We start from the raw sequence: 25,945 nt of genomic DNA on the forward strand, positions 1-25,945 counted from the left end.
GGAAGCTGGCCGTCCGCCCCCAACATACCCCTCTCTTCCTCTGCTTTGAGCCCCTTCCTTTCCTGGCTGTCTTCTGTGTAGCGTTATGAAGGGCGTGATGTGACGGGCAGGCGGGGATGGTCAGCATAGCCCCTGGATCATAATGGGAGATGACACTATCAGCTACTTGCTCTTAATCCACTTGTCAATTTCAGCCCTTTGTCTCCTATAGGGGATCATATCTCGTCACTCCCCGCTATGATTTTCTCGAACAGCTGATTTTGTTTTAATAGGGAATATAGGCCTCGGCCTCTTGTTCTGGCTATGATTTTGTTAACCAATGGCTTGGGTGTGTAGGGGCAAAGGCTTCCAACTGTGTGTTTGACACAAGTTGAGGATTGGTTGCTTTGTCCTCAAGCAGGTTCTTCAAACCTTAATAAAACTCCCTGTTCATTTTAGCAAGGAATTTCTTAATTTTCCAGATTTAAGACTGGTCACGTGATTTAGTGGCACATTCTTTGTTCTGTTCTGGAAATTGCGATGTGTACATCAAGCCCTGTGTAAAGAGCTGTACAATGTTCCTTCCTCAATCTTGCAAAATCCTAGAAAAACTTCCTGTTGGATTTTGAAAGATCTTAGTTGGTAAGACATCTGCACTAGATAGCAGGAGGTTGTGGGTTTGAGTCCCACCCGAGTGATTTTTTTCCAACTTTCACTCGGGAGGTAACACACCGAGTATACAGTGTTTATACATCGGTGAAGGGCAAAACCTAATATTGATTTAAATCACCTCGACGCAAATTCCATCTTATGAATTCTTAGTTTTAGTTTTTTTAGGGTTTTTTAATGGAGGATTTGCCAAAATGTAGGAAGGTTGAAGCCAAGCTGCTATTACTTTGCATTGGGATTGATGCTGCGCAGTTAACAGAATGTGACATTCAGTTCATCAAGAAGCGGGTGCTAGAAAGAAAACAAACTTTTAAGGTTAATAACATGTGATGTAACCAAGACTTTGTCAGGTCCTTCAAAATTCGCCAGAAACTTTTTTTAATGGATTTTGAAGGTTTTTAGAAGATACATGTACATACCGGTACGCATGTCATGCATGTAGAACCCAGCAACTATAAGCTTACAATGTATGTTCATACATGTACATGTACATGACAAGTCAGTAAAGATAAGGTGTCATTTGGTTCCTGCACAGTGGAGGATTTTGCAGGATTCAGAATTTCCTTCGTAAAGATGTCTTGGAGTTGAGGCCACCCTTATACAGTAGTGTGCTCTGCTCAAGTCGTCATAAGCCCCGAAATAGCTCAAGTGCAAATATGTTGCCATGAGTTCCTGCACACACAGCAGTTGTCTTTAACCAAGACTAGAATTAGGGTGGCATGGGTGGCTAGTGCGTAAGGGGCTTGCCTCTCAACACTGTGGCCTGGGTTTGATTCACGGCTCAGACCATATGTGAGTAGAATTCTGCATTTTTTTCCGGGCTGTCCAGTTTTCCTCTCTCCGCAAAAATCATCACTTTCGATCTCTGGCTGTGCTCCGTGGTCATACACGGGTCCAGTGGCGGCTGCCTTAAGGCGCCTTTACATGCCTGCAGCTCGACCACGTAGCCGCGTCCTCCGCAATTCAGCTTCTCAGCTGTGAGTAAGGATGATTTGCCCCCCCCCCCCCAAATTGTTATTATTATTATTATTTGGAGTATGTTTTTCTAGCACATAGACGGTCCTTGGCGGGTGCAGACAAGCTGCATCGGTGGTAGAGGGCATCAACAAGATGAATCAAATCTTGGAGACCTTTGCACTTGCACTACATGCTCAAGCTAATTTGAGCTCATGAGGCGAGCTGGGAATTTCTGGGGTCTGGATGCCAAAGTTCCAGAGACTGAACTTGATTCATCTTGTTAAATAGCACCCTCTACTGCCGATGCTTCCTGGCTGCGCTTGCCAGGGACCATCTGCACGTTGGGGCGACATACATCTTGTACTCCAAATCCAATCCAGGGCCCAGGAAGGTTCTCATTTTGACTCCCTGCCCACACTCTCTGAACCTTCACAAGTTGTTAATGATTCACCGCACTTGAAGTAGAACGCTGGGTGCCCCGACAGTGATTTTCAAGATGAGCTTGTGCGATAAAGACATTGGAGACCTCAATGTCTTTATAAGAAACGTCCTTTCCGAGACATACCCAAACAGAAGAGCACTCTGATGGAAGATGTCAGTTATGTTGAGGGGACTTTGGTCTGATGTGGAAAGTACATGAACTGTCCAGTGTGTAAACCTATTAGCCCAGTTTTATAGTGCACTTGCACCTGGATGGGCTGGTTTTCCTCCTTCGTTCTTCCCCGATGCCCCGCCCCTTTTGTGGGTCCTCTGTGGCATATCCTATCAATGCTTAGTATACAATGTACATTGTATGTATGAAGTTATGGGTGGTGGTATGAGATACTGTCTTCTTTTTAGAATCACTTGTTTGCCGAAATTTTGCACCAAGCTGATATATGTGGTACCAGGGTCATCCTGAAACATGCTAGGTGGTGGACTGCTTGAGACATCTGCACCGGTAAACAGGAGGTTGTAGGTTCACATCCAGCCTGAGCAAGCATCTGATTTTGTTTTCTGACAAAGTTCTATGGGGGAAAAAGCACACGCAATCTTTAGAACTTGCATGATGGACAATTGCCACATTTCTTTTGCATTGTCTCGCAAACATTGTACTGACATTTTCACAGAAACAAAGTAATTTTCACAAAGAAATTGACTGGAGCAGGGTTTGAACCTGCGGCCTCCGGATTCCTGGTCTGGTGCTCTACCACCTGAGCTATCCAGCCCTATGTTGGCGGTTCCCAATTTTTCACTGTCTTTGTTCAAGGGGTCCGCTAGTCAGAAGCCATGAACTAAAGTATATGTCAAAACAAATTAAGTGTGATGATTAGTGCTAGTGATTGAGTATTCGGAATTCAAACGTGGTTTCGATTGAATACTTGCAACTTACCGATTATATTTTACTTGTGCCAAGTGCCTAAGCCATAATTGAATGTGCCAGGTGGAAATTAAATAGTCTGCCAATTGGGATTTGCGTGCATCTTTGAAAATTCTTTAAAAATCAAACATCATGTAGGCCTATGCATTAATATATTTATTTGAGGTAGCTGACTAGCTGACATTGAACGATTATCAAGATGCAATTAGAATATTAACCCTTTTGATGCACAGGGCGGTTGCCAGCGACTGCTCCCAAAAAGTTATGATCTGTGCGTCTAATCAAAATAATCTATGCACCGAGAAAGTCAGTGATCATAATTACAAAATGTTTCATCCAATTGACCTTAAAGTTAAAGGGCCCATGCAATGTAATAGTTGTTTAAAGCAATCCTTGAAAATACACCTTTGTGTCCCATTTATCCTTGGTTTTTATGCCTATGGGAATTTCCATATATTCATGAGCAAAATTGTGATGTTCTTTCAGGCAGAAACCTCAGCTAGTTACAGCACCATAAGTTGCAAGAATTTTGGATATTTCGCTGTCGTAAATCTTCTTTTCTTTGTGATATGTTGTTGTGTCAGTTCATGGCAGTAAGCCAATGAGCAAACTTTTTCTCACAAATGTTTGCAATGAACAAATTCTTGGGTTCACAATTTGAGCAGAAAACCCCTCAACTGAACAGAGTCTTCCTGAAATGACATCACAGCTACAGCGCCCTCAGTTTTCCAGAAAAGCATGAAAATTTTTTAATGTTTAACCCTAACCTTTCCAAATCCTCCAAAATCCTCTTTGCAAAATAAAGGATTTTGCAGGATTGAGGCAACGTGGCAAAAATGTATCTAGCCAGTTTTGGAGGATGCACTGTGTCAAGGTCTCAGGCCGGACCATGTGTTGTTTATGCTCAGCAGTGCTTATAAATTTAGGCCTAGATTATACTTGAAATCCTCCGCATTGCTCCAGGATGTCACTGGCTCTGCCTCAACATGTTGACACTGATTGCCAGAGGATTTTGCCTGATCAAGGCAGTCACCCCTCCAAAGACCTCATTCAAGAAATAATGGAGGATTTGGCAGGAATGAGGCTGTATGCAATTTTTACATTGTGGCAGTTGGAGGATTTTGCAGGATTGAGGTTGCATCCTAGCAAAATGCCTAGGGAATTAGGGTTGAAGAAGTGCACTTTGCAATAAAATTAACTAAAAAGGGATGTGAATACAGGTACATTGTAGTTTTCATAAATTAAAAGAGGAGTAGAAAGCAAAACAAAATATGTTCTTAAGGCCAAAAAAAGTCTCCGGTTTCTGGCATGGAGCTTGTTCCAAAAGTGGTGCGGCTACGCGGCTTTTTTTGTTTTGTTTTTACTTTTTTTCTTCAAATGTTGGCTGATGACTGCAAATGGTGCCCGACTAAATTTAGTGCAAAATATATGGGAGTCCAGAGAGGCCACATAAATACTCAATTGTAACCATCTAAAATCTAAAAATTGTGCAGCAGCAGGATTCCAGTCAAACCAGTGAGTTTGGCAGTTTTGAGACATCATCTTACATTGAAAAAAAAACAAATTCATTTTGCCGACGCGCAAAGTAAGAACATTCATAGAAATCAGTCGTTGCATTGTTGAGACCAGAAGGCCACCCACCTCCCCCCTCGCCTCCCTTCTAACCCAGTTGTAAGATAACCAACAAATGACCGCTCTTTTAGCATTAAGATTTTGTTGTAAAATATGAAGTTGATGATCCTGCCCTTTAAAGATTCTCTCCCTGCTCTTCGTCTTCAAGTGTTTGTTGGTTTGGGCTGCCTGCTCCTCTCTCTCTACACGTGGCCCCGATGATTGATACTGTGTTTAGTTTCCTCATTTGGTGTTTCCCGGTGACTTCAAAGTGCAAAAGAAAAACAGCCCGGCGCATCACGGATAGCTTACTCGGCAGCCTTTACAAAAAAAAAAAATCTGGGTGTAGAAACTATACGTGTAGCTGAACTGCAATACCGAGAGTCAATGTGGCGGAACAAATTAGGATACGTCTGGCCAGTTATTAACACTAGAAAATTGTTCATGTATTGGCCGACCTCAAACACATAGTAGCTATCCTTACCATTAAATGCATTGAAGCACTTTATTTCCACTAAAGTGCAGCACCTAATTTTTTTTTTCTTTCTCAACCCTTTGTGTCACAAACCTCAGTAATAAATACAATTGTATTTTTTTTGTTGAGGGTCAGGAGGATATTCGACTTTGTATTGTTTCGACCTGTGGAATTACTTATGTTTTAAACAGTGGCGATTATAATGATTGTCAAAAGATGAACTGTATGGACATATTGGAGTATCCATTTATTAGATATATATTTGTTTCTGTGATGATACAGTGCAGGACAATCCCGTTAAATCCAATTCTCTGTGTACCTCCGACCACATGATGTACAAGATCGTATAAGTGGTGGTACATGTACCTTAGTTTGGTCTGTAATTATTTTCTGCTCATTGGATACATGTATGTCACATATTAGTGCTGTATAACATTCACTTTCCCAACAGCAGCTCATTAAAGTGCCTGAGTGACACGCATTTTGTACGCCCGAATTTACGGAATAAGCCATTTGCAAGTTAAATTTGAATAAAATCTGGAACGCTGACTTAATCCAACGCTTTGCACATTTTAACTTTGCATTCTCCCGACCAAAGAGACTGTTACTACATCACGTGATTCGGGGCAAGCCTTATGTTAGCAACACCCAGCTCTGGCATGGTCTGGTGTCTTTGTGCCATTCTCACCCATTGTGAGCGATGTATTGATGCTGAGCGTCTCTTACGTAACTATGCAAGAGCTTGCCCCGAATCATGTGATAAGCAACAGTGTCTTTGGTCTGGAGAATTCAAAGTTAAAATGTGCCAAGCATTCTGAGCAAGTCAGTGAACCAGATGTTATTGAAATGTAAATCCCAAAGGGTATAGGTTACTCGCAAATGGCTTATTGCGCTGCAGCTATACATGTATACATTTGAATGTACATACAAATTCGGGAAAAACTTGAACTAAAAATGTGTATGGATACATGTACATATACTACATGTATACATTTGCTTGCACTAGTTATGTACATGTTTTGTAATTTAAGCCACAAAAAAACCCCACATTTTTTATTCAAGTTTTTTCCAACTTCATTATAAAAACGAATTAAAAAAAGGGAAGTATAATTTGTCAAATGTCATTTTTTTAGTCCGACTACACTGGAAAGAATTGTCGCGCCAAATGTTGGAAATCGTGTCGTATCATTTGTTCCCTTTTTGACGTGTTACCACAGGGTCAGATGAATGGCACAACGACGGCCAAAGGGGACAACAAACCTAAGGCCAAGGCCAAGACTGATACAAAACTGGTAAGCATTCTAATCTTCCTATTTTTTTAAAAGAAAACAAAATGCATGAATGGTTATATTTGTTTATAATGGGGCAGATAAGGTAGATATGTGGGGGAATTGTGCCTTTGGTGATACAAGCAAAGCATATGGCACACAGTCAGAGTATGTCTTAAGAAAGATGTTTGGCTATGTGGCCATCACAGATTTGTCCTTTGAATAAAAATATAGGTAGTCTCAGTAACAAGCAATTTTCAAAAGTTTCAAAATGGCTGCAATTGCCTGCTATTCTACCTACATGTATATTTTTTCAAAGAACAAATCTCCAATGGCCCTATAGCCAGATATCTTTCTCATGACATATTCTGACTGTGTGCCAAATGCTTGTATCATCAAAGGCACAATCTCATCACTTGTCTGCCATACTATTAAGGCCACTTTCAGTTATGAAAAAAAACTGATCCACCAAATTACGTACAAATTACAAAAAACGTACTGTGTTTAAAGACACATAGGATCATTTGCTATCATCCCAAGAGTAACCTGCCAATTTAGTGTAAGAAAATCTTACTTGGGTTTTATAAACCCTACGGTAACAGTCCTGAATCCTCTAGCTTTTATATGATTTTTTTCACACACACTAGGGAGTTATTATAGGGTTAAACATGGTACTGGTTCTAAACACATTGGCAAATGTTTTTCCGTCTGGCTTGCTGTCATTTAGAAGAAATCAAGAAATGTAGGTGATTTTCAACGATCAGTCAATTGACTGGTCGCTCCAAATAAAGAGTAGTATTAACAAAATCATGTTTCGTGATCAAAAGATTTTACATGGTTTTTCACCTTTTTGGGGGCTAAAAGTGTAATATCCACTGAGCTGAAACTTCAACAGGTTTTGAACATTCTTCTTTGGATTTTGAGTGGTGCTATTATTGGACATGAACAAAATGCATAAAGTGCAAATGATCTGCCTTTAAAGATACATGTACATGTATATGTACTGAACTCTCCTCTGAAGAATAAATCCCATACCAATATCCAGTAAAAAAACAACTTGCGTTTACTGTGCAATAGGCCGACAATACAACAAATACGGTACAATTGAAAGAACATCGTGGAGGTTTTTCATCATTTCTTGGAGACAGGTTACATAATTTGAATATTTGAATTGAAAAAAAAAGAAACAGCCCTACAATTTGTCATGTGACGTTCAGATGCATATTGCTAAAGTCAAAAGTTTTCCACTCAATAATGTTGGGGCCAGTTTGTCTCAATTGTAAATGATGAATTGACGTGATATTTCAATTTATCCTGTAAATCCTTTCACATCAGTCTTTCTCCATTTGTCCCTATTGCCAGTGGTGACTTTTTTTGAGTGTGGTAATTTCTTGCTCTTTTTTTTTTTTTTTAAATACAAAGTATCTCTTGGCGTATGGCATGTGCGTGTTGGAGTAAACTGCTGGAGGGGTCCTGCATACTAATCCCTCATCCCTCAGTAGCCACTAGCCCAAGGGGGTTTCAAGGAAGCATTCTTGATCCCCTAGATTGCCCAAATTGTCCTGGAGGGGGGTCAGCAGTGACAAGGCGCGAAAGACTGTGAAGACCCCCCAGCCAAATTAGAATTGGTTTCTGTGGACCTTGCCCTGTGGGCACGAGGGAGGAAGGGGGGGGGGGGGGGATTGGGTACACACCCATCTCAAGTGGGGACTGGATGTGGTTGTTGCTTAATACTGAATGGGTTTGCAGTTTTGGCAAGGCGGGTGTACTGGCAAGATAATAGAGAGTTCTCCACGTTTAATATTGGGTTTTGCCCTCTAAGGACATATGTTACAAGTACTTTTGTACATTGTTAACTTTCTGAGAGCTAGCGAGATGTATTCATGAGCTTGCTAAGATCCGACCAGAAAGCTCATGGACCTGGGTAGGAATGCAGACTCGGACCCTGGCAAGCTTGGCTGTCTATGGGTTAACCCTAACCTTCCGAACTCCATCAAAATCCATCTCTCCATTTGTGAGGATTTTGGTAGGCAAGCCATGAGTATACCAAGTCCATCAAAATCCACCTATAGCAGTGGTGACTGTGCAATGTTCCCGACACCCCTATGTTCCGACTGCTCAACCTATGTTCCGACACCCCTATGTTCCCACACACCTTTGTTCCGACATAACGATGTTCCGACACCCATATGTTCCGACCGCTCAACCTATCTTGCGACACCCCTATGTTCCGACACCCCTACGTTCCGACACCCCTATTTTCCAACAACCCACACATATATGTAATATTATGCCAGCCCATTTAGAATGGTGCGTTGCCTACTGGTAAGCTTACGTTTGTAGGGGTGTCGGAACATACAGGTGTCAGAACATCTAGGGGTGTCGGAACATGCATACATAGGTGTGTAACCATAGCAGTGGTGGATTTGTGGTGGATTTCAGCGGATTTGGTCCTAAAGCATTATGTGAAGCAGACTCGGGATTTTGACAGGCTTGGTACTGTTTGTAGTAAAACTCAATAGAGATTTAGGGTTAAGGCATCTACACTGGTACATGTAAGTAGGAGGTTGTGGGTTCGAGTCCCACTCAAGCTGGCTCTTGGACTGCAAAATTTGAGTCATGAATACAAATATAATGATTGCGGTACCTGCAGCTACATACTGGGTATGTACACCAGATTCAAACAGGTACAACTAACACTTTACAAGAGCAATGATTTCCAAATATTTCATAGTCCTACCGGTACATGTATGTGCATGCTGGTAAACCCACACTTCAATTTGTAAAAGGTGTATTTCTAGTATGGCAGATACAGTGTAGGTAATGGGATTGTGCCTTTGATGATACAAGCATGGCATTTGGCACACAGTCAGAGTATGTCATGAGAAAGATATTTGGCTATACGGCCATCGCAGATTTGTCTTTTGAAAAAAATATACATGTAGGTAAAATAACAAGCAAAGGCAGCCATTTTGGAAATTTGGAAAATGTCTTGTTATATTTTTTCAAAGGACAAATCTGCGATGGCCCTACCGGGGTATAGCCAAATATCTTTCTCAAGACATCATCTGACTGTGCCAAATACCGTGCTTGTATCATCAAAGGCACAATTCCCCCAAATATCTCCCCCGTATCTGCATGCCCTACTAATCTAATGAATACATTCTATGACAGTCTTCACAAATTTGCAAAACAAATGACAACGTACATGTAAATATATTTGGAAAAATTAACTCATTGTCACCTGACACAAAATTTCGTCACTTATGAAAAAAAAAAAAAAAAAAATTAATAATAGCATCAGGTCGAAGCACCAAGTATCTTCGGAGCCCACTTAGTCTAGTGTGGATAGGCAGCCAGAATGATGTTAAGCCTCTCCAGTAAATGTCAAAAGTCTTCAGGGCCCCCCAGCTTGAAAAGGTTCACAAGTTCTTTCCGGCAGCTTTGCGTCTGTTGCCACCCTCTCATTTGGAACCTTACACTTAGACCTTCAACTTGGGAAACTGCACGTAATAACCCCCCTGTTTATGTATCAAGTAATTACAAGAAAAACTGCGTGGGTTGCGTTGTGCGTGAGTCCACGGCACATATTATATACACAATACGATGGTAAGAAAACGAAGGGGCCAAAAAAAAAGCAATTTACTGTGTAACGAGTCCTATTGATTTTAGAGTGGCGTTAATTACGTGGAGGGGGAGGGGGAGTTGTATGCAGTTGCGGGGATACCCTCGCGTTGTGAAGACATAAACTGTTCAAAACCCTGGCCCACGCACCAGATCAGATTTGTCGCACATGTCTCTGATGCGTTGTTGTTGTGGGGGGGGGGGGGGGGGGGAGGGGAGGTGGACTGAAGGCTTGAACGCCTGCGTGCGTAAACCGTGACACTTGAGCGACTAATTTGGGGTATAACTTGCGCAACAGTGATAGGTGTGTGTCGATCCGTGTCACCTTGTTTCCGTATGCGTGGGAAGTGCAAGACGACGTGGAAGGCTACATATTGGGAAATTAAGGGGTGATAACAGTGATGAGGCTCATTCGGAAATTGATTTTCATGTTGTTTTGCCGAACTGCAGACATTTGTACTCGCTATTCAAATAGAACACTATATATAGTTTTGGTAAACAACTTATCAACAACATCATGAGGGAAACATATTGCATGTATGTACAATGTACATTTGAATTTGTTTGGGTGTCTTTTTTTCTTTTGCATGTTCAATGTACATACTTTAGGTAGCACACTCAGTGGGGCACCATTGTCATTGTCTGGAGTTGGTGGGTTCAAATCCTACTCTTGTCAATTGCCATTGGTTTGACACACTCAGTGGGGCACCAATGTCATAATCTGGAGTTTGTGGGTTCAAATCCTACTCTTGTCAATTTCCATTGGTTTGACAGACTCAGTGGGGCACCATTGTCATAATCTGGAGTTTGTGGGTTCAAATCCTACTCTTGTCAATTTCCATTGCCTTGGCATACTTAGTGGAGCACCATTGCCATAATCTGGAGTTGGTGGGTTCAAATCCTGCTCTTGTCAATTTCCATTGGCTTGACACACTCAGTGGAGCACCATTGTCACAATCTGGAGTTTGTGGGTTCAGATCTTGCTCTTGTCAATTTCGATTGGCTTGACACACTCAACATTTTAAGCCTCCTGTCTCGATAAACCAATTTCATAGAAATTACTTCAGGTGGTCTCAAAAAACAAAAAAACAAAAATACTCGCCAACATCTCTAAGGAGAAATAAAACAATGTGGAATATACAGACGTCTTGAGTCTCAAATTTTAATACACGTCTGATCTAACTTTAGCCCATCATCTGAAACAATGTCGACAATGCACGTGCTGGCTCCGGGAATCAAAGTCGGTAGTTATAAGGTACCACCCATCATTCTCCTAAAAATAGCTATTTTGAACGGCAACATTGGTTCTATTTAAAGCTCTTAAAACAAGCAGAGCATTTGTGTGGCGGGGATGAGACACAAGCATCCTGGATTCCCAGTCCGTACCTGTTGATGATCTTCCCCTACTCCCTTTCCCTCCCCCCCCCCCCCCCTTCCCTTCCCTCCATAACTCTCTTCCTTTCTCTCGTCTCAAGTCGCAAGTCACTGCCGGTGTTCTTCGTCAGGAATTTCCTCCCGTCCAGGTTGACACCCCCCATCTCCCCACTCCATCCCCCACCCCCATCCCCCACCCTCTGGGGACCTGTCCTCTTCGATGTTTGTCTTTGCTCGAGGATGTTAACTGGAGCAGGGAGCCAAGCCTCTTTTGCCGGCTTGCGCATCATGACGTGAATGCGGCGCTTGTTATTCTTTCAGTGAACAGTTGTTGAGTGTTGTGATGTGTTGTGGCATGAGACATTTTTTTTTCCACTGGAGAGATGCTACGGCAAAGGGTGCTGTAGATCCTTAAAGGTATTAACCCTCCTACTACATGTATTTAGGAGGTCACCAATGGTCAAAACGTTTGAAACGGTATCTCACCTCCTGGCATACTGTGTACAAACCAATGGGGGTCTTGACCAATATTGACCCAAGTAATAACAAGGCTGACAATGCATGTTTCCATAGGAGGGTTAATATACAATGTACAACATTTGCAAACATCAAAAAAGAAAACTACCAAATTATTATCAAATACCCTACTTGACTGTGAGTGAATAATAGTCTCAAGCATCCTGTGAGATCATGGCACCTGGTGTGCTGTCATTTTCAAGAAAAGTGGAATTTTTGTATCAATTTCAAACGATGGTCGGCCAACCATCATTGGAAAAAAAACTGACCTTTTCAAATGCTGCCCCAAGTTTACCAAATTTGGTTAGTCTATATTTTGTTTGCAATCTGTTACACATCCATGAACTTTTCAGTGGTTGGCCTATACACCTACATGTACATGCAGCAGGAACAGCATGCGTATCTTTGAAAAGCCAGATAAAGCGGAGTGCAGTATGGACCGTGGTATACGGGATAATGTAGCACTGTTTGTTGTCATGGATTGACCAATCAGGATTGAGGATTAAAGTTTGCTTGACAAATAAATGTTGAAGTACCTGAGACTCTGACCAATTCTTTATTTTATTCTTTATTGTCATGACAGGTAAAAGGCAAGGGCAAGAAGAAAGTACTCGCATTGGATGAAATCAAGGGAAAACTTCAAGAGGTAAGTTGCTACAAACAGTCTACAAATGTTGCACGGAAAAAAAAAATGGCCTAAAAAATGGCCTAAAAAAAGTCCATATCAAGACCAGGGGACTGATTTCCAGGAGCTACTAAGTATGAAAAGTTGGTAAGCACAGAACATATTTGTCGAGAAATATTGGTTGCCAGCAAGTGTGCCCCGTAATGTGTATTACAATTGACTGATTTCCAGATGATGTTTTCGTAGCACGTCGATTTGCTTAGCACTATTTTTAGCCTAGCAGTTGTGTAAAATTTGGCCCAGTAGGTATTCCTTTTGCTGTTTTCATGATTGAAGAAATATGGAAATACCGGTACCAGGTACATCTCAACTGTTTCTGTAATCATTTATGCACAAATCTTACAAACATGTATACTGTACTGTACGTATACGTAAAGGCATGTATTGTATTTAATAACATTTTGTTAAATATTATATGGCATCTCTTCAAGAATTAGACTTGGGAGGGTGTATACATGTAGCCTACACATTGTAAAACTTACTCCTCATTTGGGTCACAAACAATGGGCCACTGAGGCCACTGATATGTTCCCGACAGTCACAACTCAGGCACAGCTTGATCCTGAAAAGTCAGTCGCCGACTGATCTGTGTCATCGCAAGGTCAACCTGAGGGTGGCATAAAGCTTGTGCTGGGTTTGGTGGTAACAAAGCATTAGATATGCATGTAATGGACCAATCAGAAGATGGGAAACCCAAACCTCACGGGGAAAGAAAAATGCCACCTCCAATTCCCACCTACCCACCAATATCTGAGGCACAAGACCAAAATGCCCATATCACGATAATGACGATATCAGTTGGGGCGTTTTCCTTTCCTTTAATACCAGAACTGTTATCACATTAGGCTGTGTAATTAGCTGGTATTACATGTCCATGACTCACACGAATATATACCGCTCCCTTGCCCCCTTTTAGCTGATAAGATTGGGGCTACAAATGTAGGGGAATAGGGAAGGTCCCATTTGATTTTGAAAAGAAAATATATACTCGTAAATAGAGTAATTTACATTTGTACCTTTCTTGGTCATCATAGAGGGCGTTGTGGGCGTGGTTTGGACTAGTTGGTCAACTGTACCTCTCCTGAAGAGTTAGGGCCTACATGTATAAACAATGGAAAACTAGAAATGTGTTAGTGGACAAACACCAGCTGTTTTGGCTATTTTAAATGACTCTGTGGCATGATGATGACAAGAACGTGTACAAAAGCTATGAAGAAAAGAACGTGTACAAAGCCTATGGAGAAAAGAAGGTGTTCAAAACCTATGGAGAAAAAAAAACGCATTCAATGTGACGTAACTTGACACCTGATGACGTCATCGTGACAAAAATCTTCGGCGTATATCTTCGGGTGGTGGTCTAAGCATCTACCAAGTTTGAAGTTGATCAGACTTACGTGCCAAAGTGTATCCATGGGTAGAAGAAAAATGTGTAAAAATCCTATGGAGAAGAGTCTAAAAAAGAAAAGGAAAAAAAGAAGGAAAAAAACAGAATTAACGAAAACGAGAGCTGTTTCGGCTGAATTGCTGAAACCAACCAGCTTCAAGATTAAAATTTCACTCGGTGCTGTACATGTACATAATTTGAAGATCGGCCAGTCACTTGCATGAACTTTGAAAAGAAATGGGTTTATGAGGAAGATGTAATGTGGCTGGCTCTGTTTGTGATTATCCAAGAATGACGGTGTCGGATGGGCCGGGAGAATTGATTGATTTGCCTGGTGTTTATGAATCAATGGTCGTATCAATGTTTATGTCTGTGGAAAGCTCTTGTAATTGACCGTGCATTTATCAGCTTCCTGTCCCGTCCCCCGTCAAACTGAAGAAGACCTCTCAAATGTAAGAGGTTTTTTTCTTCCCCATTCCTTTTGTAAGACAGATTGAAGGAAATAGGTGACGGTTCTTGGGCAGACACCAAGGCGCAGAATGTTAACAGATTTAACAAGCCTTGATTTTTTTATTTCTCCCTTTTTCTTCTTCGTTTTGATTCTTTTTTCCTTTTAGGAGGCTATAAAAGCTTGCCAGCAGATTCTGTAATGTGCCGCGCAGAGATCCACTTTGCTTTTAAGGGAAATTTGGAAGGGAATGGAAAATTGGATGTCATTTACACACAACTAAGCTGTAAAAAAAAACCTGTCTAGTTGTACAAATCTAAATGTACTTTGCATCATCATCGTGGTACATTCTTTGAACCCTTCATCTCCTGCTGTCTGAACAGTCACAGACAGTCAAAAAAGTAAATCCTCTTCCCTGCCATGTCTGTGGCATAGTCACCAACAGTCAGAGTATATTTGAAGCAAGTACTGTGACTAGTCACATTCAGTCAACAGACAAAAGCAGGCAAGTGGTAGGCACAGCTGGCTTATCAATCACCTGTACATGTATACAGTCAAAGCATAACTGTATCAAGTTACATATAAACAGTCACAGCCAGTCAATCCTGCTTTATGTACCGGAAGGCTGGGAGCTCTTGCCTGTTAAAAACAGTCACTTGATTGATTTTGACTAGAAGGACAACTGTGCCCAGAATGTATGTTTGTTTGCATAAAATGTATGTAAAGTTTCAAGGACCATCAAGTCCAATGTACATGTGTAAATTGGGATCTACCGCGGTACCTTCCTCAATCCTGCAATATCCTCCAAAACCTCAGTGAGGAATTTGAAGGATTTGGGAGGTTTATAGTTTTATTGATCTTGTAATCTACCGGTAGGTTACTGTGTCATCGCTGTTAAACCCCCTGCCCTGTGTTTCTATCTTCATATAATGTACATGTACATGTCTGTGCTTTGCAGCAATGCTGCCACTCATGTCTTTATTTGTCTAAACATTTGTGGTCACTTTATAAAAAACAACAACATTAGTTTCTTTCTCCCTTTTGTCCTTGTGTTTTAAATTGTCTTTCTTCTAGAGCTTCCCTTAAAAGACAATTGCTTCTCTCAGTGTCTTCTTACCTTTCGTAGGGCTTTTCCTCTTCGCATTGACTTACCCGAGGGTCAAATCCTGGGGTTTTTCTCCAATCAATCTCTCTAAAAAACCTCAATTTCCTGTCGCCTTCCTCCCCCGGCCCTGCCTTGTCCTCGCGGCTCCAGGACTCTGGCACTCAAATCGAGGGAAACAGTGGCTTTCAAGTCTTGCCTGGGGGAAGGGGGGATGGGATGTGATGGTCCTATCAAACGATGGATTGTAGTGGGGGGGGGGGGGGAGGTAGGAATCAAAGGCAGTTGAAAACGGAGAAAGGAGGGGACAAGTTAGGGGAAGGAGAATCTTGAAAGTCTTTGGTTTTGATCCTTACGGAAGCTAGGCGGGTCCACCATTTCTTGAAAGCAGTGTAAGGGTTTGCCTTGCTTTTGGGGTTTTGCCTTCATTGATGGCTAATCTTGGTCCGGTAGAAAGGCGGGGGAATTTCAGCAAACAGCTGTTTTCTTCTTGTCAACTTGACAGCGGTTAGCATGGGCGACCGCAGTCCCTGCGTAAATGTTCATTTGAGGGGCTCCTTCCAGAGCCTTAAAGGGAATATACATCATTTGCTTTTGCTGTAATTTTCAGAAATGGATGGAATTGGGGGGTTGGAAATATATAGCAAATATAGTTACACTGACTTTTTTGTGGTTTTGGGTTCGAAAATGCTATAAAAACCAAGAAAAACAATCATTTTCCTGTAGTCTGGTTCCCTGACTCCATTTAAGAAGAAACAGAGCAGTTTACATGCATTGGGGAATTGTAAGGTCAGGGAACCAGTCTAGCTGGCTTGTACCCGTTCATAGACCTGTGTGTAATCGATTGCAAACAAGTGCGATGGTCAACTGGGGCCAGTATTTGAAAAAGGCCAGTTTTTTCCAACGCTGGTCGGCCCATCAGCGTTGGAAATTGATACAAAAATACCACTTTTCTTGAAAATGACAGTATACCAGGTGCCATGATTTTACAGGATGCTTTACACTGTCATTCACTAACAGTCCAGCAAGGTATTTCAAAAATGATTTGGTAGTTTTATTTTTTGATGTTTGCAAATGTTGTATTTTCCCTTTAATGCATGAAAAGGGCTTGCTGCTGGAACGCTGAAACATTATTAGGTGGAGCATTAGTTAGTTTTTCTAATAAAAGGTAGAGTACATGTAGATCATTTGCAGCTATCCAAAAAGTAACCGACAAAATTATTGTTGAAAAGCATACTTGGTTTAAAGATAGTAATGGCACTAAACTCTCTGTGAAGTTATTCTTTCTGGCATGCTGTCATTTTGAAGAAAACAATCAAGTGACGCATTTTTTAGAAATTGCAGTTAGTAGTTGGTTTTTAATTGGGCGAATTTGGTTTTTGTTGTACATGCACTGCATACTGTAGTATGGGCTTCCCCCATAATGACTAAATAACCTCAAATAAATAGACCATATCAAGCCTGCCACTAGTCACTAGTGTACAAGCAACGGCCCACAGAGTATTGTCATATATCAGATAATCTGTCAAATCGCGGCGTATGGAAATGACTCGTTCTGGCTCTTCTCTCCCCCTTCCCCACATCACTGTCTTTCAAGAGAAGTGGAGAGGTACAGGGGGATCAATTTAGATCTGGGTGTTGACCACACGATGGGAATCTTGAAGGAAATTCAATTTTGGTCGCGCTGCCGCAGCGGCCCGCCACTCGGAAGGGAGGTATTTAGCAAGCACTATGGTTTCATTGTTGCGTTCGGTAATATCCCAAGCTAAATTTGAAACTAGATCACCCAGAAAAATGATTTATTTGTCTAAAAAAAAAAAATTGGGTCTTTGGAAACACCCACTTTCACGGTTGGCCCAGATATTTTTCCGGCAAAAGTGTGTCTTGAGATGGCCTAAACCATCTACAAAAGTTCACACCCAGTTATGTACTCTTGACTTTGTTTTCCTTTGCCACGCCTGACACCTCTTTTTGGGGTGTATACATTTATGACCCACCCCCACTTGTAGCTTAGCAGCCTCCCCTTTTTTATTTAATTTGTATTTAATTTATTATTATTATTTTTTTGGGTGGTGATGAGGGGTGCAAATTATATATTTACATGTATTAATTCCTAAATACCTGAGGCAGTTCCCATTGGTCAAGATCAAGAGCCTGTCATGTGGATGGTTTTAAACTGCCGGTAAAACACCGCTGCATTCTGCACCACCTCGCTCAGTATGCGCCGTACGCATGCCAATTTCCATATAAGGAGATTTTAAGCACCATGCGCTCGAGGCACATATCATAGACATGGCCAGAGGGGTATTTCACAAGACATGAAGTATTCCCTTATGAAAGGTTGGACAGGTATTTGGAGAGAAGAATCAACAACAAATTGTCATAATGTGTAGTTTTGTACTCTTTACTTCTTTTCGTACTGGTAGTAGACACATGCACTTTATAAATTTTACAAAATGATCAATGTTACTTGTTTAATGAACGTGCACAACCGCTGTGAGACGTGTTTTTTTTTGCCTCAAGGCCTCAGTGGTAAAAATAACACATTTGAGACAAATATCCGTAATCGTAACATTTTCATCAAGACCACCTGTTTCTTGTATGGAAATCGGGATTAAAGACATTAGCCAAGAGTTCAATGCCGCAGTTACTGATACAAAGTTCGTTGTAGGCCCCAGCCTACCACAGCACTCAAAATACTCTAATAATAATTTGTTTTGTTTTTTTCTTCTTAAGAAATTCTGAATATTTTTTGTTCCCTGGGAGTAAAAAAAAAATGGCCCCGCCCTTCATCACCGACAGGCAGAGATCCCAGCTTAAATTCTTCATCCTGTTTGGCAAATTGCTCTGGAAGTGTTTTCCCGCTGTGTATCCGCCCAGAAAATTGATCAAGATTTAGTTCTTGGAGGGGAAAAGTGCAGATAACTCTTAACTTTTGCCCTCCGTTCCCCTCCTCTCCTCTCCTTCAACCCCTAGCAAAGAAACACACAAAAAAAGGACAAGGAGGAAGAGCATATTTGACCCGCTGTGGTCCTCCTCTGACATGCAAGGATGTTGTGGCTAGACAAGGTGGACTCAAAAGTTCACGCTAAGAGGGACAGGGAAGGGAAAAACATATTGAGATTGGTGAGGGAGACTTGATTGGTTGCCTCCTCTTAGCGAATCCTTTTGGCAACGTGGCGAGTGGACATCGCCCTTCTGACTGACCCACTTACGCTGCGACTTGCAGTGGCACATTGAGGTACAAGACACAATGTACAATATTTTGCCCCTGCTATTGCCAGATCAGAACCATTTCTGAACCATTCAGTGTTTTGGAGGGTCCACGAAGAGCCTTTGTTGTCCTTGGTGGTGCAAATTTTGAAAGGTTTTGAAGCTCAATGTTGGGTTTCCCTCTTCACTAACGTAATTTAACACTGTTTACTCACACTGTATACTCAGTGTTGTCCGAGATCTTGCAAGAAACAATTCACAAACTACTCTGGTGGAACCCAAACCTACGACCTCCTGCTTACTAGTGCAGATGTCTTCCCACTCGACCAGTGAGCTTGCTGGGGTGCCCTAGCTTGTGCAAATCTGACATACATTGTGGCAGTGGCCAGGTACTGCAACCAATCCTTGCTAATTGAATTGAGGAATGTTGCATAATGGAGATTCGTTTTCAATATTTGATGTTTGCCCTTCACCAATGGAAATTCATAAACACTGTATGCTCAGTAAATTGTCAGAGGGCTCTAGAGTTGGTTCTATCCCTTGCAAGCCCAAATGAGTTGCAGTCTAAATCTTCACTGCCTGTTTTGATAGGAAAAGCCAATGAGGAAATTGAGTGACGAGCCCCCAGTTGCCGCACTGGATCACAACAATGATTGAATTATATCAAATCCTGCACTGCATCGAACCAAATGTTTCGAATGCAGTTGAACTTGCAGAAATGGAAAACAAGGCAGCCAGGAGGGAGCATTTAACTGAGCTTTTAAGACAGTTTACCCATTCCTATTGGTCGAGAGTCTGTCCTGTGGGTGGTTTTGAACCCCCGATAAAAAAAACACCGCTTGCATTCTGCACCACATCACGCAGTACGTGCCTCATGCCATGCAGGCACGCGAATTCCCAAACAAGGATGTTTAGCACTACGAGCGCGAGGCGCATACCATAAATATGGCAGGAGGGGTGTTTCACAAAACCTGAAGTAAAACAAAATAGTTGGAAATCTGTGAATTTCCGACTTGTTTTGACTTTTTGACCGAAAGGTATTTATGAATGGGAATAAATATGTGCCTTGCCGGTTTTAAACAAGTACGTTTAAGACCGGCTAGGGTGTGGATGCAGGTAATGACCGTTGCCTTCAGCTTGGGCCATTATCCGTGTCCAGGCCCCTAGCCGTGTCCAGGCCCCTAGCCGTGTCCAGGCCCCTAGCCGTGTCCAGGCCCTAGTGGTGTCCAGGCCCCTAGCCGTGTCCAGGCCCTAGTGGTGTCCAGGCCCCTAGCCGTGTCCAGGCCCTAGTGGTGTCCAGGCCCCTAGCCGGTTCTATACTACTTGTTTAACACCGGCCAAGGACATATTTATTCCCTTATTGACAGAAACCCAAATCCCCTCGGCCTTTTTACGGTAGATGAGTGTTGAGATGTACCGGTACATATAGTTGTTGTCAATCATACATAAGTCCTCAGAAGTCCAATACAAGTCGTTCACACGTCATCCATTCCCAAGTCAAGTCCAGACAAGTAACCAACTGAATTAATTGCATGACAAAGGCATTCTTCTAGTTCTTTCTCATCCTTTCTTGCTTTTGAATTGATTTGTCAATTCAGAGGATTACATGTATAGTGCAACCTTACATGTTATTCTAATTTGGAAGCTTGCCACTTTGAAGAAAATCGTTACTTGTACATACCACGTGTACTTATATACTATGAACCAAAATAGATATGTACCGCATCGATCGGTTTGTGATGTTATTACTATGTACAGGATGCAGATCATTACTGTTTTTGTTTTTTGATGTCTGTTTTTAGGAGCAGTTTTTTTATCGTCTCTTTCCCTTCCTTGCTGATGTTGATGTTTTCTCCCTGTTGACGTGGAAAAAAAACATAAAAATAAAAATCTGACATTTTCTGTTTGTGCGCTTCGCTGAACAACACCCCGCTCCGCCCGTTTGATTTGTACTGGCTCTTAACAAATGGCAGCTTAGCTTGGGTGTAGCATGAGGTCCGCATTGGGAGCAATGGATCCAATTTCCTGATGTGTGCAATTGGGCAAGGTCATTGTAACCTCTAATGCGTACCACGGCTGGCGTTTCTGTGAAGGGCGTGTTGAAACAATCTAAGTATGTATTTGTGTGGCTTGTGCACCTGGCTGACGCGGTTGCACGCGTGGAGACCTGTCTCGTGTGAAGTGAGAGCGGATGGTACCGGGACGCACGCGGTGTTGACTGTGAGTGATTGATCACGCATAGGACATGCTGTGTAACGCCTTGTGGTGAAAACGGGGCAAAACCTCAATCCGTTGGGTTGGTTTTCAGGTGGCTCCGCCCAGTAGCTCCACCCATAATTGAAAGTGACCAATCAGGTGTCGGTTGTGTGACATCATAGCTCCAAATATTCATCTATTTGGAGTACATGATCACACTGTACGGTAGGAAGGTTGAGATTCTGATGTGATAGATTGGTTAAAGAAAGTGCAGGGTGAGTAAACTATTCAGTATGGTTTCGTATATAGGTTATCTGCACCCGTGTGAACATTACTGTGTACCTGCATTAAGCCTTGCCTTGCTTGAATGCGTGGACGTGTGCCAGCCAAGATACATGTACATGTACAATGTAGTTGGCAAGTTATTTTCCATTGGAAACATAGGCCTAAAGCATGTGTTTTGATGAGCCATTTTGTTAAAGGATTTTTAAAATTGGATGAAATACCAAAGAAAATATTAATAATTTGGGAGGCTTATCATCCTTACTCGCAGCTGAGAAGCTGAATTGCGAAGGACGCGGCTGCAACGGGGTCGAGCCGCAGGCATGTAAAGGCGCCTTTGGCAGTTAGCCACATCGACCCATATACATGTATGACCACGGGGAAAAAAGCCTGAGATCAGAAGTGTTTGATTTTTCCGGAGGGAGGAAAACCGGAGGGCTCGGAGAAAAACCCTTAAGGCACAGGAGAAAAACAACGCACAGCTCTACTCAAATATGGTCCGCAGCCAGGAATCGAACCAGGGCCACAGTGGTGTGAGGCGAGCGCCTTAATGCACTAGCCACCCATGCCACCCAGCTCACAAATTCCCACCATGCCACAAGAAAGCATTGGTACCGGTACGCATATCCCCTTCCCCCAAAGTATAGTCGTATTAGTATACATTGTAGCAGTTGAATTTTAACTTCTCTAATTTGTGAAATAAAAAATTCGGGGGATTGAAAATCGTTTTTCCTTTCAAGCCCTGGCTGTTCTGTCCCCCAATGATTATTCAGTCTTTCCATAAATCAATTGTTGTGTCTGGTTATTTGGGTGTACATTTTTTAGTTTGAATAACTGAAAACAACTTTGTTATAGAATGAAGGCTCCCTTTCAGAAGGCGCAGAATAGAGAGCAGACCGAAGAAAAAAAACTCAAACTGAAAAATCTAAAAAAAACACAACACTTTTTGTAAAGAACGCTGTCAAGACAAACTTCCATTTTCTGCATCAATTATATTTACATGTACTGTCTTATTGACACAAAATCAATCAGCCTCTTTATTTATCAAAGAAATTATCGTAAACTTGCTTGCCTAGTAGAGATGCTGAAGTTGGAATTTCTGCGGTAAACCGTCAAACGCTTGAAATCCAGATGAATCAGTTGCGGTTAAGCCACCTGCCTCTCGCTTCTCCATATCGGAAATAATCTGTAAAGTCATTGGCACAGAAGTCACAACCGCCCTCTTTAATGACAGGAAAAAAACCCAACAACTGGCCTGATTTCTTCACTCGACATCCCCGGCTCCGAGAGGTGTGGCACGACTTTAAAACTCCCTTTTCCTGAGCTACCCCCTTATTAACTGCCCCATCGCAAGTCGATAAGAAATGATTTGCTTCCTCGAGACCGGGGAGAGAGCCCTCCGACTTCCCAAGAAAGAGAAAAAAAAAATAATAATAAAAATAATTCTGTCAATCAGTTGGACGTTCGAGTTCAGAGGGGGAGAGAAAAAAATCTCTGCGAATGTTCCGTCGGTCATCCTTTGGGAGCACTGTAGAGGGTTTATCAGAATTATTACAAATTAAATGCTAAACGTGGCCTTCCTGTTAGACGTGTATCTGGACCTGTAGGGAGAAGGTTGTTATCACGACGTGGCCGACTATTACAAACCGCCCAGGAAGTTGGAATATGGGAGTGCCCAGACAGGACGAGAAAACATGGTAGATGGGTAAACACTCCAGGATAATACTGGGAACTTTTTTTTTTATAGGACTGTGTTAATTGACGAGTTGGGGGGGGGGGGTTGAATGGGGTCTTGAGTTGATTTATTCGGCTGCGCTACATGTCTATTAATAATTTTACCTTTGATGGAAAGAGGGAATAATACAATTTAGAATACAGCTTTTTTTTTAAAGGCACGACCCTCCTATGCAAACATACACTCTGTGCCAAGTTGTCCTTTCAGTCAAAATCAATCAAGTGACTGTTTTCAACACTTAAGAGCTCCCAGCCTATAAAGCAGGATTGTCCGACTGTTACTGTTTGTGTCACTTGATACAGCTATGCTTTGACTGTAGGTGATTGATAAGCCAGCTGTGCCTACCACTTGCCTGTTGACTGAATTTCATTATAGTCACAGTGCTTGCTTGAAATATGATCTGACTGTTGGTGACTAGCCTGTGTAAAAGGCATGGCAGGGGAAAAGGATTGACTGTCTGTGACTGTTCAGATAGCAGGAGGGTAATGTTAAGTAGAAATTTAAGAACTGTTGATATTGCGCTTTCAGAGGGGCATCTTAAGTTAATATGAATAGCTCATCTGTTTATATTTCCATTACGAAAGAAAGGCATTCGTCTGGAACCAAATGATTTGCATAAAATAGTGGCCGCATGAGGTCGCTGTCCGCACTGTATTTTTAATGCACTGCATAGCGAGGATATCCCGCCGATTGTTTACTGTGTACGGACCAATACTGACGAACGCCTTGACCAAGGCTAGCCACCCTACCACTAACTTTGATATTGCCTTCCATATTCCAGACTTGCATGTACATTTTCACCCGCAATCAACAACTCCACCCTGGTCCACTGTTTCCCCTTTTCCCTCAGCCACCCTTCGGGGACCACAGCTGACAACTTCCCCAACTTCAAAGAAAAGAGAGACCCAGCCTCCCCAATGTCTATTCAACTTATAAGCAACGCCCTGCATATATACCGGTACATGTACCAGCTGTTCAAGGATTTTAAAGAAATAAAGAATGCAACGAAGAATCACCAAAGTACATTTCAGGACCCTAATTCCCCTAAAAGTCCTCCCTCTCCTTATCTGTAACCAGCACCGTTTGGTTACTGTTTCAACCTGTTCCTAATTGTGAGTGAGTTGATAGATGGGCAGGATCAAGTAAAAAGTTTTGGCCTTCTTTTTTTTGGGGGGGGGGGGGGTGGAGAGGGGTGGGGGAGATGTCGTGAGAGATGTGCCAAGAGGGGGAAGTGTTAAGTCTATCTTCCTGATTTCCACAAGCAGGTGGTACGGTGGAAATGGAATTAGGTGATACCTTCCACCCAGTCTTTAGGCCCTTCCACGCTATCCAAAATCTCTATGTTGGACCCGAGTCAAACTCAACATTCTGGGAAACGCCTTTCACACTAGCGAGAATCCAACACAGGTTTTACCGGTACATTTACTATGTACATGTACACAGATCCGGCGCTCTATATGTGGATAAAATCAACCCTGGTCTAGTCTAGGGGCTAGACGTTGCATGGTTTGATAAACGATAACCCGCTTCCGCGATAACCCGCTGCCGCGAGAGGGCCCTATCATGACCCACCAACATCGCCCACGGACTTGTCAGTAGCCTGTCTAGGCCAATTCCTATTGGTTGTGTAATGCGCGCGCACCAGTTTGACCTAAAATATGCAGCGCGCAATTAAAAAATTCATAGTGGTTCCGAAGCAAACTCTCCAATTGCTTACAGTACAATAAAAGATGCAAGACCTTTGTGCAACTTCACTGGTCAGCTCTTTTGTTGTGAGTAGTTTGTGTGGGACTGAAAATGGACCGTAATTGCCTGCAGAAGTCGCGCATGCGCACTAGTTGCCCCCATTTTTCGGGGGGGAGGGGGGAGATTTCAGAAGATACCCTAGACGTTGCTAGACTTTTACACAGGCTAGTCACCAGCAGTCAGATCATATTTCAAGCAAGCACTGTGACTAGTCAAATTCAGTCAACCGACAAAAGCAGGCAAGTGGTAGGCACAGCTACAGTCAAAGCATAGCTGTAATACATACATGTAAACAGTCACAGCCAGTGAATCCTGCTTTATGTTAGGCTGGGAGCTCTGAACTGTTAAAAACAGTCTCATCAGTGATTTTGACTGGCATGACAACTTGGCACAGAGTGTTTGTTTGCATAGGAGGGTTGTAATATATCTCTGGCATGCAACTACATGCGTACATCAGTGGCATAGCTACAGGGGGGCGTGGGGGGGCACGCCCCCCCCCCCCCCATACAAAGTTTGTGCCCCCCCCCCCCCCCGACAATTTGGCATCCGGAGAAAAGCATGATTAGCTGGGAGAACACAAAGTTCCTTTTTTTCGGCTATTGTGTGCATATTTTTCACCAAAACTCTTTTTGTTTTCTCGAGTGGCTGTTTATTGTAACGTCCCTTGGAAAGCAAATAGCGGTAGTTACTGTTTAATGTAGCACCGATATACGTTTTGAACAGCGCCCCCATGGGAAGATGGTGTCCACCCCGCCCCCCCCCCCCCCCCCCTTGGCACTCCTCCATTGTAACCTCAAGCCCCCCCACACGCCCCCCTAGGATGAGAACCCTGGCTACGCCGCTGGTGTACATGCAAAGAAACTGGTTACAAGCCTGTTAATATCCTCCCCTTCAAAAATAAAGAAAAGGTTCTTCCTTTCATGGGATTCAGTGCGGGTGGTGGTTTCCAAAAGTTGAGAGGAAACATTAGGCACCCTAGAACTCCCATCCCCACCCAAATATATCTAGAAGAGAAATCCAGTTATCTGTTATCAGAACTATTTTTGCTCCAGCAGTTTTTCCTGTGAATCACACACTTTCTTTTTCTGTCTCACTGATTAATTATCTTTTGTGTGTTTCACTTTGATTTTGTGTGTCCCCCTTGGCCCCCAGCGTCTAATGAGAAGGATGTGGGGCACACCCGAACTTAATTTTGTCGTCCCAACCACAGAGTCCCCATGGAAATCCAGTATTTTCTAGCGATTATCTCTTAAATCCCTGGGTTATCGGCGACAATCTAAATAGTAAGGAAACTCCAAGCTTGACATCCCTGATTGATTTT

The 25,945-nt window shown here is 42.4% G+C and overlaps 1 protein-coding gene and 1 non-coding gene across 2 annotated transcripts in view; one reads left to right on the top strand and one right to left on the bottom strand.

Annotated features, from left to right (window-relative positions):
• LOC119739794 (nucleoplasmin-like protein ANO39) overlaps positions 1–25,945 on the top strand; it is an 86,012-nt gene that overhangs the window by 44,230 nt on the left and 15,837 nt on the right. Inside the window, exons 9-10 of the mRNA XM_038214868.1 lie at positions 6,269–6,343; positions 12,417–12,479. Coding sequence (XP_038070796.1) covers positions 6,269–6,343; positions 12,417–12,479 — 138 coding nt within the window. The remainder of the gene's footprint in view (positions 1–6,268; positions 6,344–12,416; positions 12,480–25,945) is intronic.
• Trnap-agg lies at positions 2,741–2,813 on the bottom strand. Its single transcript has one exon. It is a non-coding gene; the product is annotated as a tRNA-Pro (tRNA).

This window comes from Patiria miniata, unplaced genomic scaffold (assembly GCF_015706575.1).
Source record: "Patiria miniata isolate m_02_andy unplaced genomic scaffold, ASM1570657v1 HiC_scaffold_4, whole genome shotgun sequence".
Taxonomy (NCBI): Eukaryota; Metazoa; Echinodermata; class Asteroidea; order Valvatida; family Asterinidae; genus Patiria; species Patiria miniata.